Source organism: Rutilus rutilus (genome assembly GCF_951802725.1).
Source record: "Rutilus rutilus genome assembly, chromosome: 22".
Lineage (NCBI taxonomy): Eukaryota > Metazoa > Chordata > Actinopteri > Cypriniformes > Leuciscidae > Rutilus > Rutilus rutilus.
In genome coordinates this window covers 22,849,963-22,862,813 of record NC_140227.1, presented here as the reverse complement: position 1 = coordinate 22,862,813, position 12,851 = coordinate 22,849,963, and the positions used below count along the sequence as shown (strand labels likewise).

Below are 12,851 nucleotides of genomic sequence, written 5' to 3'. Positions count from 1 at the left end.
ACACACACACACACACACACACACACACACACACACATATATATATATATATATATATATATATATATATATATATATATATATATGTATATATATGTATATGTATATATGTATATATATATATATGTATATGTATATATGTATGTTTAGTTCATACCGTATATTTGTTTTTAATAAATGAACCGAAGTTTCCTCACATTGATGATGTGGCTCTCCCTCCTCTTTCGCTGTCTGTGGTAAGAGGAGTATTGACTGGTTAGATGGATAGACTGTGCAGTCAGTAGGATCCAGGCCACCTGCTAGGCAGCTAGAGAGAGCACTCACTAGAGCAGGACATTCCCATCTTTATCCTTAAGAGGCGAGAGCTCTTCCATTTGTCATTCATGTCTGCACCCAAGCATTTTGATAAATGTGTTTTCAGTGTGTCGAAAATGTGATCAACTTTGTAATTGCGCTCATTAACTCCCTAAACCGAGAGCACGTATTTGGTTAATCAGAAATTATCCAGAGATCCGCATATGTGAATTAGGTGCACGGTCTAATGTGGAAGAATTTGTTTCCCATAGAATTCTTATGAAATGATGCAAAACTTGTTACAAAGCATTTTAGAACAAGAAAAAAAGCGTTTATATAGCATGCATAAAAAGGTCGGCCATATGCCATGATGAAGTGCAGGTCCTCAAAAGGCTGTATATAAAGACGCGGGCTAATTGTTATAGTTGTGGCTAGCAGGAGTTAGCCGAAGCGTCAGTTTATTTGTGGGGTGGGACTGCAATAGCCAAGCTGATTTGGAGACTAAATTAAACAGATGGCAAAGTGTCCATGGCTTAAGTGTAATTAATGAAGCAAATGAAGCTCTCCTTCACACTTCTGAGTGTGTGTGATGTGCTGTTGAGAAGATCCGAGTTTGAGAATGTAAAAAAAAAAAAAAAATTCACATTGTACTTTTTTAATTTTTAAAACTTGTATATTTTTTTCATTATTGTATCTGTTTGATACTAGGGAAATGCAGATCCACTTGAAGAGCCGATCAAAGTTGTGGGGCCTTTTTGTTTCGTGTTCATATCTTTGAATATTAGAACAGAATAAATTGTGTGATTTCTCATTTAATTTTTGATTATACAAAATTAGCATAACTTGAGTTCTGTAGAACTGAACACACTTAAAGATTTACATGTAATTTACATAACTAATTTGTCAAAAACATTACATAACATTTACTTATTTTTTTTATCAACAAATGCATACCATAGCTAATGTGCAATTTTATATAAAACTGAAGGTACATCTCAGAAGTGGATGTGATGTTAAACACTTTTACAGCAAAGTACTGCAAAAAAACTGTTACACTGTAAAATGTGGTAACCTGCAGTTATTACTTTAAAGGGCTATTTCTGTCTGATTTCACCCATAAAAATTCATTTTGTTGGTATACGTGAATATACAGTATGTTTAGGTTGATTCTGCGATCTTAATATTTTTGTCTTGAATAGCCTAAACCCAGTTTATTTCGATTTTTTTTTTTTTTTTTTGTTATTCTTTGTTTATTGTTTACTTGTCCAAATGTGTTTGTGGCCTTGTTATATTCATGATCATAAAACGTGACTCTTTGAGCAATTCTCATTTTACAAACTTCAGATTCAGCATGACAGACATGTTTTAGCCTAGTTATTTTGAGTGAAAGTCTTAGTTTCCCTAGAAACAAAGGTGTTTTAATTAGTTTCAATTCATTCTGTAATAATTCGGAATAATATAAATGATATCATGGAGTGGTATGGTTGTTAATCTTTTCAACCTGCACCCCGTGTATTACCATCTGGTCATCATTTGGCTCTTTTTTTAAATGTGTGAAAATGAACATGGTTCCAGTGATGTCTCACTTTGCCTCTGCAGGATATCTGACTGTAACGATAGAGCCCTTGCTACCAGTTGTTGTGGGAGAAACGGTGACTCTAAAGTGCAACTTCAAGACAGATGGAAGATTGAGAGAGATCGTTTGGTACAGGGTAAGTTGCTGTTTTCTGCATATGTGCTAATATTTCATCATTAATGTACTGTTTAAGTTCATAATCTGTTCTTTTCTTCTCTGATTGGACCTGTTATTGCAATTTAACTTGTTAAAGTTCTGCCTTTTAAACTGTGTGATCTTGAGGCCATAGAGACGTTTATTATTAAACGTCTCTGTGAAATACTTGCTTCTTATTGGTCAGCTGCAGATAGGCCTATACATTAATATTCACTGTTGTCCATGGAAACACTGTATATCTGACTGATCAACACAACCCACCGCTACTTTCATGTTTTGGGCATCGCACTGTTGACTTGCTCAAGCGATCGCTGTTGTTTCATACAAATTCAACTGCCACCAATCTGCCTTCTCATTTATGGAGTGAAAATGGCCTTAGAGGCTGATTGTTTTGTTGACTGTTTTTATTTTAGCATAAGCTTTAAGGTAAAATTATATTTCAAATTTTTATTTCATATCAACATATTTATTTATTTGGTTAAAACATTGCTTTGTATGTTTTGACCATAGAGTGGTTTTCCTCATAGGGATTATGATAAGGTCTTTAAAGAGTTATAAGCCATGAGCCGATCCAACCAGTTACAAGGTGAATCACAACATTACAAACTTTAATTTGAAGGAAATAAGTATTTGAAAATCAGACAAAAATATAAAGGTACAATTAATGAGGGATAGTTCACACAAACATTTTTATTCTGTAATAATTTGCTCACCCTCAGACCTGTATGAGTTTGTTTCTTCTGTTGGACACAAAAGAAGATATTTTGAAGAATGTTAACCAGACAGTTGACTCTAGCCGTTGACTTTCATAGTATTTTTTTTTTCTGCAATGGAAGTCAATGGCTACCGTCAACTGTCTAGTTACCAACATTCTTTAAAATATCTTATTTTGTGTTAAACAGAAGAAAGAAACTCATGCAGGTTTGGGATGACTTGACTTGTAAATGACCATTTTTTTGCGGGGTGAACTAACCCTTTAATAAAGGAAAGAACTGCATTGCAGAGTGCTTCATGGGAGTGTGGTGTGCGCTAAAATGTTGTTTTGACAATATTTGCTTGTTGTGATTCTCTGATTGGTAAAGATTTATCTGCAAAATCGTGGGCAATGTAGTTTTTCCCCAGGAGTATTGTTAAACATGATTTCTTTGAAAATAAGTTGAAATAATAAAGGCTGATTGCTTCGACAAAAGCATATACCACTGCTTAACAAACTCGTAGCTCACAGTAGGTCTGTCTTTAACAGCTAATAAGTTATCATTAAAAATCAATTCCTATATGGAGAAAATGAATGGGAGTGTTACTTCCAAAACCAGACTGTTGCACTGTCTATTCCGACCAGCAACATTGGATCAACCAATGATGTGCGTTTGGGGAGGGACTGTCTGTTTGTTTGACCAATGGCAGACCGGGGAGTGTTTAGGAATCATTTTTACAATTCTGTTTGTTGATGATAGTGGCACAGAAATACTTCATCTTTAATTTTCATCTGGTCATGATGGACCTGTCTTAATGGATCCCAGCTGGATGCTTCACATTTTACCACCCACTATTAGCTCTTTGCCTAGCAATAAGCGAATGGATTATTTAAGCATTTTTTGCAAGATACATTTCTGAATAAATTTTACAGTACATAGCTGCATAAATCACATATGCAATATATATGAACTGACTGCCCTAGAGTAAAATCTGTATAATGTAGTAAAACCAATATGGACGAATCTCTTAGCTCGGCTGTGGATGTACCGTGTATCAATACACAGTCAAAATCTGTGATCTGATCATGTTCAGACAGATGGTTGAGGCCATATCTGTTTAAGACCTAAACAGTCTTTGATTCAACCTTCTGTTCACAAATGCGACACATCTACTGTCTCCATACTTGTCTTTGCAAATGCTGACCTTTCCAGACAGAACAAAAAGAGATTAATAGCACTTTACATATTAGCTATAGTCTCATACATCATACTGAACGGTTAGACAGTCCCACTGAATCAGTACAGGTTCCAGGAAGCTTGTTTGTTTGCACAAGGTCTCTTCCCTGCATGATTGGCTGTTTATTGCTCAGATGAAAGTTAACTTTGTTGGGGGGGGGGGGGGGGGGGGGGTGGGGGGGGGGGGGGGGGGGTTTGACAGAAAAAAAGAATACATACATTTTTTATGAAGATAATATTCAAATCCTAATTCATATCCTCATATGCCTCTGCGGGCATTTGGCGTATGATCAAAACCACAAGGTGGTAAAATGAACCAACTCGCTCTCCTATGACTGCTGATCAGCACAGGGCTTAATACATTATAAATCAATTATCTGCACTTGGTTGATAAAGTTTCTTAAATCTCAGGTTTTTATTTGACTGAACTGTCAACTTCTCAGTTTTTGCTTTTGTTCGAAATGTAACCCTGGTTGATATCCACCTTTGGGATTTACAATATCTAATCAACAGCTCTGGCAGATGACACAGAGGCTGTTTGAATAAAAGATCGCAGCTGTGGGTTGTTCATTACGGGGATGCTGTTATCTTGACGGGCCCAGTTTGAGGGTTTTGTAATGCACACCACAGCCCGACTTCTCCTTTAAGATTCTCTGTCGGGCTGAGGCGCTTCCTCTGCTGCTCAGATAAAGGATATTACTATGGAGAGGCTCTTTAACCAGCGCTGCCAAAAAGCACTCATGCCAAATTGAGGCTTGTTGCCTGATTGGAGGATTCGTTTTCTTCTTAATAGCTGCCTCTGCTTCAGGTCCATGACAACAGCAAATCAAGTTTTGAGTGGAGTGTGCATTTCAATATCCTCTGGTGTTTTACATGCATAATATGTGATGAATGAACGCTAGTTCACACTTCTCCAACAAAACAACAATTGTTGGATTATGGCATTTGTTGAGGCAATGCAAAAAATTATGTCACAGACTGTTGTAGAATATTAGTAGCATATATACAGTCAACATTTGAAGTGGATCAAAAAAGTTAATCAAAGTTATATATATATATATTAGGGGTGTAATGGTACACAAACATTACAGTTCGGTACGTACCTCATATTGAAGTCATGGTTTGGTACAGGTTCGGTACAGCAGGGGGGAGAAAACTAAACACACATTTTTTTTATTAAACTTTTTTTTTTTTTTTTTTACAAATTTTATTTTTAAATAAATTCTATTATAATTACTTTTCTTAAGGATGAAAAAAATCTATCTTAGCTAATGCTGTAAACTATATGGGGAGCCCTTAATTACACATTACTATAATATTAAAGGTCCCGTTCTTCGTGATCCCATGTTTCAAACTTTAGTTAGTGTGTAATGTTGTTGTTAGAGTATAAATAATATCTGTAAAATGATAAAGCTCAAAGTTCAATGCCAAGCGAGATATTTTATTTAACAGAAGTCGCCTACATCGAACGGCCGGTTTGGACTACATCCCTCTACTTCCTTCTTTAATGACGTCACTAGAACAGTTTTTTGACTAACCTCCGCCCACAGGAATACACAAAAAAAGGGGGCGTGGTCTTGTTGCGCTCCCACGGAGAAGAGGAAGAGTTGCGTTTGTGGAGTGTGTTTGTCGCCATGTCGTCGAGACGCTGTTATTTTCATCCCGGAGTCCAAGTCTACTCGATCCTCTTCATCAATGTTCTCCAGGTCTGATTCCGGCTCAAATTGATAGGGTAATATTAAAGACATGTTTACAATAACACTGAGCGCATGCATCTCCACATTATGGTTAGAGGCGTGACCTTTCCGGGCAACGTACGCTAAGCTGCAATCACAACACAGGAACCGCTGGCACAATCAGAACTCGTTACGTATTTCTGAAGGAGGGACTTCATAGAACAAGGAAGTCATCAGCCCGTTCTTAGGACAGTGAAAACAGTGGTATACAGATAAGTATTGTGTGAAAAATACTGTGTTTTTTTACACGCGAAACATGAACACGTTATATTGCACACTGTAAACACAATCAAAGCTTCAAAAACACACGAAAAACGGGACCTTTAAAGGTTACAACTGACAACAGAGCCCAAATTATTATATTTAGTTGCTATTTTAATAATCATCACTCAAAAAAATAAAAAATAAATGACTGTAAATTGCACATAAGGCAGGTTTTGCATCAACTTCTAAATCTAGAGTTAATTTCTCGAGCGAACTAACCTGCTGTCGACACTAAATGCTCGAGGGAAATGTAATGCTACGTGAGATATTTTCTCAGGCTGTTTTGACATCTTTCCGCAGTTGAAACTGGTTAAGAGATGTAAACATATCGCTTAATCGCCTCTTCTTCTGCGCTTTTTACTGGTAGAAAACAGCGTTGCATTGCCGTGCGCGCCCCCTTCTGGATTGGAGTGTGGATCGCCTGTGACTGAATGTATTCGCCGTGCGACTGTATGCACCGAACCGTGGCATCCATAATGTACGGTTCGGGATAAATACATGTACCGTTACACCACTAATGGAACCTGAGGATGGAAAATGTGAACCGATCAAGTGCTGCATGATGTTAGATGAAAAGGTTTTTCTTTTATTCATTTAAATGGATTCCTTGTCCTGAGGTTTATAATGTTCTTGAGCACATAAAGTCATGGAGGAGCCCACCTATCACATTCGCCATATCTTTAGAAGTTAAAGTACTAATGAAAATAGTAGTCCAAATGCATTAAAGCATCCTGAGTAAGTGCAATGTTGCAAAACATCTTTAATTATCACATACATGTCCCTGTTTCCCAGTGAGACCGTTAGAATGGTCTTATATTAAACTACAGACAAACCATTGATGCCTTGATAATGCACCATGGGTGTTGCTAAAAATAGACTTAGAAATCACTTTGAAGCTGTTTTATATTACGCCCATGGAGTTGGGCGCGAGCTTAGAATCCTGGGAAGGCCCATGGAGAATTTTCCTCAATGAAACGCCTGGCAGTTCATCTCACATTGTGCTTGTACTGATTATGTCATTCTAATGAAGAGATAGCCTCGGCCCCGTCCCACCGGGCAGCTCGACGGTGACGGCTGCTAACACTGAGTTTCCGCCTGACTGCCTGTTGAGTGCCACTCTGAATTACCTATGATCTCACCAGATTAACCCTCTCCTGCTCATTACTCTTCACAGAGTGCAGGTTTACACATGCTGGGCAGCGGTTTGCACCCAATAGAGGGAGTTTAACACCGATTTGCCCTCAGGACTCATGCGGCTTGTAACATTATTTTTCACTGAAAGGTTTGCTGCAATAGGCCATGCAGATTAGACAGGCTAGCATTAGATAAAGCTTCTTTTTTTCCCCTTTTTTCTTTATGAAAGTTCTTAATATACACTGTAATAAAATGATTTTTCGAAGTTGTAAATAAAACAGATTATTGGAGTACGTTTTACAAGAAAATGCTTTTTTTTTTTTACGTTTAATTATGTGTTACTTGCCATTTCTTCAATGTACAATTTTCTGAGTAAAAAATAGTTTCTACACCAATTGTTTGTTTTTTTTTACGATTTTTTGATTAGGAACAAGGCTTCACTGAAATAGTGGTTGAAAAATGTCTGATATTGCAGAGTCATCAACATAATGCTATTTCAAGGTGAGCCTTCATTGAAAAGATGTGAATATCACCCAGCAACATCTCAGAAAGCTCATTTTATGTTTTTCAAAGTAAGGTCAACCTTTAACTCTCATGTGCACGTCTTCGGCATTCTGGCTCCCACTCAGCTCTAATATTCCGGACACTTTGGTTGTTTCCCCGGCTTAGTTTGTAGCCCACGTCTTCGCAAATCTCATTACCAGTATTGACACTGAAGCACACCATTACAGTATGCAAATGACTTTGCTCTTGGCAAGATAATGCAGCTTTAAGGAGTGGAGGAGTGTGCAGATTAACACGCCTGTCTTTCGGACCACCATAACGGAATGCTACCTCAACCACTTTCATTTTGTTTGTTAGTGCTATGTGTACTGTCAACTTCAGAAGACCTCTTGACCCAGAGGTGGTGATCTCAGACTGAATAACAAAACGGTTTCTCAACATTAAACCTGCGAGGCACCGCATTCCGATTCCTGGTTTGAGAAATTCCTACACTTGGTTGCTATAGTAACAGAAGTGTTGGATGGAGTCTGTGCATTCTCACTTTGTGTAGTTGCTACACTCCTGTGGGGCTCCCACATGCCACTCTTTCTGCTATTTTAGAAGCCCTTGTGTAATTGTGTCATGCAAATTTTCTTCCCAGGCGGGAAAAAAAGCTCTTTAGTCTTCGCCGAGAGTTGCACCGCGTAGCTAAAAATATTGTTTTCTGGATATTTTTACCCTCCCATGACTCTAAAGAATCTAGATTGCTTTCTGAAGGCGGTGCTTTATGCTGTGTAGGCTGTCTGAGGTGAAGACTGTGAAAACAATGTGATTATTAGGGTTTTTGTTAAAGCTTCAGATTAAGGCACTGAGGTGAGATGACCTACAAAATGATGGGAAACATGCGGTTTTAATAATTTAACAAGGGTTTAAATACCCTGGATGTTGCACAAGGAGCAAATTATTGCCAAGTAGCTCTGGCTTATACAGCATATAATAATAATCAAACAAATGGTCCACGTAATTGTTTGATGTCCTCTGATATTTACGCTGAATGTGGCTCTGAAAAGCTTTGAATCAATATTCAGATGTAAAAATAAAAAGCAAAGATTCTAACTACTTTATATCCACACAAGCAAACTCTCCAGAGCAAATGATGCTCTAAATGTAATGTTGCTGTTTAATGAGCCCCTAAAAGACCGATTTTGCTTAGAGAATTACTGCCATTGAGAGTGTTATCTCTGAAATGAAAAAAAAAATGAAATACTAAAATTTCTTCTCAATTAGTTTTTAAAGGCCTCTACCTTCGTTCATTAAACGTACTGTGGTTTTTGCAGAATAAATGGTGTGAAAATAAAGAAATGAATTACGAAAATCAAACAAACCAGACTTGTTAGTATTTCTTACCAGTATTTTGAGCTGCACTCCATACTAAGACTGTTTATTATTCCTCACAGAAGCTGTGTCCCATTAAATTACATGGGTTTTTAAAGGAAAATGATGAGTTTTTTCGAAAGGAATCTGCATCTGATTGTCCCAGAATGTCTTGTGTGTGTGCGGTGTGCAAAAGTGGAACAACATGCAAAATACATTTATTAAGAGACACTGAATGCCATTTATGCATTGACTGTTTTCATTATGTTGAGTGTGTATAATACAGTAGGCTATTAAAATACTCTGTACACATTAAGAAAAGCTATTGTTTGTTAAATAGTTGAAGTGTTGCTGTTATTAGTGAAGGGTCATGATGATTGACTCTAGTTAATTAGTGGGGTCGATTAATGAGCTTTGAGTTTTGTCATCTTCTTTATGTAATTTGGTGGTTCTTTATTTTGCAGGCTGACAGCATGCTGCACTTACCACCATACATGTGCAATCAGGCATATTTGGACAGTTTTTAGAGCATCTTGCACCATGAGTGTTGTTTTTTTGAAAGCATTTCAAATTGAAAATAGTGCCACTTTTTAAAACCCTTCTCAAGACCCGTACCATTTTTTGAATGTAAGAACGTGTGTTATGTAAACGCACTCCAAGAAATGTGTCTGATCAATCTGGAATCCAGCCTAATGATTTTGTGCTTCTTTAAGACCAATTTGTTGACTTATTATTCAAGGCAGTGGTTTTCAACACAGTTGATTCCAAGGACCCCCTTTTTAAATATAAATGCAGGTACACTACCTTTCAAAAGTTTGGGGTTGGTTAGATTTAAAATGCAATTTATTTTGTTGATGCCATTTATTTTCTTCAGAATTTTCAGCATCATTACTCCAGTCTTTAGTGTCTCATGATCCTTCAGAAATTATTCTAATTTGCTGATTTGATGTTCAGGAAACATTTATTATTATCACAGCTTGAAAACTGTTGTACTGCTTAGTATTTTTGTGGAAACCAAAGTTCCAAAGAAACTCAAAGTTTTCAACGGTAGTGTATACATTTTCATGTAAAGACCTATTTATAGTGTATATCAAAAAATATTAAATGTTAAAATATAAAGACAGCATGTTGTTTGCTAAATTAAATTTTAAAGCTGCAGTCCGTAACTTTTTGGGGTTAAAAATTATCCAAAATAAATTTAAGCAAATATATAACCAGCCAGTGTTCAAAAGTATCTGCTTGCCTTAGCTCGATTCAAAACGGTAAGCTTGTAGTAATGTTTTTAATTCCAGTGGTACTGGTGGATTTCCGAGGGGAAATTCGAGCATGTCTTTGCGCCATTACGTCACATCTATACACATAAAGAAGGTGTCTCGGCTAGTAGGCTATGTTGCGTGTGAGGATGTTGGAGGTGGAGATTTATAGCCTTTTCTCACATGACTTGATATAATTAAACTTATCAATTTGATGGCGGATCCAGAAAGGTTCAAATGACAATCACCAGTGACAACTGGAGATTCACCCATTGTAAAACGCAAAAGATTTCGGAGAAAAAAAGAGACTGCAATGGGCCCATGCGAAAACAAGGATAAATATCGGAAGGGCATTAAATGTAGTCACGCAATGCTGATGTTGTTAACATTAACAATTTGAGAACGAAGTATAATTTGCACGGTTTGATGTGATATGATAAGCGATCGTTAGATTTAATCAGCGCGATTTACTGCAATGTTTTTTTTCCCTTAGTTGGTCAGAACAAAAGTGGATGTTACTTGTTCAGATGACATTTTCCAGTGAAAATTCTTATGTTGGTCATACTTCCAAAAAGTAGAATCTGTGATTCTGAATGACAGTATCCACACCGGCGCGGTGACTGACAGCCGCACATTCTCCTCAAAACATAGAATTCATCCGCGCTGTGCCGTGCCGAGCCGAGGCACAATCCACGTAAAGTTGATAATTCCGCGAATAACTGCAATTGCAGATTTCAAATTAAGATGGCGACAAAGAGGAAACACTACTTACTGCAGCTTTAAATATTTTATATTGTTTATTTAAAATGTTCTAAAGCCAAAATTATTGATAGAAACCCCCGCTTCTTGACAACTTTTGAAAATATGCACTCTTAAAATCTGCATGGATTCTGAGTGTTCATTTCTATTGTATCACTAGAAATCAGTCACCAATCTTAGAATAGCAGCAATACTCTGTATAAAGAAAGCGAAACCTCTTTAGGACACTTGTAAAAACTATAAGCTATAAGTAATAAGGTTTTTCTCATGACATTGAGGACATCGTTGGTCTCAAAACAGATTTTCTAAATCTATCTTGCTATCACAGGATGATCAAACAAGGCTGTGTTTATTGAGCGATTAGGAGTGGATCAAAGGCTGATTGTGACATTTGCATTAGAATAGGAAAGAGATTTTAATTCGGGCCGACATTGTCATATTCCCCTGCCAAAGGCGTGTTGTCTTTAGGAATATGAAAATAGTGTGGTGAATAAAAAAAAAGGCCAATTCACCTTGAGTTTTTTTTTTTTTTTTTTGCTTTGTCACGCTGCAGTTTAGGGAGAAAGTTTTCTCAACAGAAAGCACGTCCCGGAGAGACAACGCCTGTCTTTGTTCAGAAGAATCAAATGTTCTTGCTGCCCATTGCTGCCATCCAGATATTTTCTATTCCTCTTTTTTTGAAGCACTCAGAACAAACTGGCTGGACGTCTGAAAGGTTCAGTGATGTGGCCTTTGCCATTTGAAAGAGGCAAAATCTTGGAGAGGGCTGATTGTGCCAGAAAAGTGCACCCTTGTGTTGATTTTAGAAAGGGGTGTACGTGGGCACCACGCTGCACTCTGAAACACATTTTTCAAACAGATGCCAGCAGGTGCCAAACTGTGCGTTGAAATGGTAGGAAAAATACAACACGAGGGAAGTTCTCCATCCAGCTAAAGGAACATTGCAACAAGGCAAAATATAGTGGAGGAAATGTAGCACATTTAAAAAGCTGTCAGCGTACAAAAAAAAAAAAAAAAGTTTAAAATCACTTCAGCAACTTTGTGGTCATGCGGGAATAGCTGATTTTTCCACAGTTGGCACAAATTGTGGTAACTCTAAGTGGTTTTGACAACTGTAAATCAGTCGTGGAACATGGTCATTACTGTCAAAATGAAGCGTCTCTCTTGCCCTTTCTTACTCTCAATCCTCCAGTGGCTGAAGTTTTGAGCTAGATCAATGGCCACTGCTTCTCATCCTGCGCTTATCTTTGCGCTGCGGACCACAGCTATTTGGGTCAGCTGTGTGGCAGAGGAGAAACAATTAAAGAAACCTCCCTCTCCTCCTCTGGGTATAACTCTTTGTGCGGAAAGATGGGTTTTGTAATAGATTTTTGTCGGTGTAAAATGAGACGCTGACCTCTGAGTCCGCCAAGCTCAAAGGCATCTGGAGAGGCGAGGGCAGCGTTGTCCCTGTGGGCTCGGAGCAATTTTAATTCTACCCATCACTCAGTGATGATGTTAGTCATGCTCCTGATAATGAAAAAACACATTCATGCCATCACTGAAAAAGCACTTTTAAAAGCACGATTGGATCCAAACAATTATGGCATGTTGAAATGTTTTTTTTCTGTGTTTGTTTTGGCTTTTATATGTCCTCAGCAATGTGTTTAATTGTGTCTGGATTCATATAAATACATAAATGAATAAATAAATAAATACATTTTTTAAAAATTGTTTCATCTTGGACTGACTCATATCGAAATTGGATTCATGAAGTAGAATGTTTTGTTAATTTTGTCTGTGGCCTTTTCCCCTTGTTGCAGTTTGCTCCAACATGAACTGCTTGTGGACATGTTGTTCTTCCACTCTTATTCTGTTTAGAGTAGTGAATTGCAGACATGCTGATCTATAC

At 37.4% G+C, this 12,851-nt stretch overlaps 1 protein-coding gene across 3 annotated transcripts in view; it reads left to right on the top strand.

Annotated features, from left to right (window-relative positions):
* Positions 1-12,851, top strand: part of igsf21a (immunoglobin superfamily, member 21a) — a 247,616-nt gene that overhangs the window by 108,333 nt on the left and 126,432 nt on the right. For all 3 annotated transcript variants that reach the window (XM_084396183.1, XM_084396182.1, XM_084396181.1), the window contains exon 2: positions 1,894-2,006. In XM_084396183.1, coding sequence (XP_084252309.1) covers positions 1,894-2,006 — 113 coding nt within the window. The remainder of the gene's footprint in view (positions 1-1,893; positions 2,007-12,851) is intronic.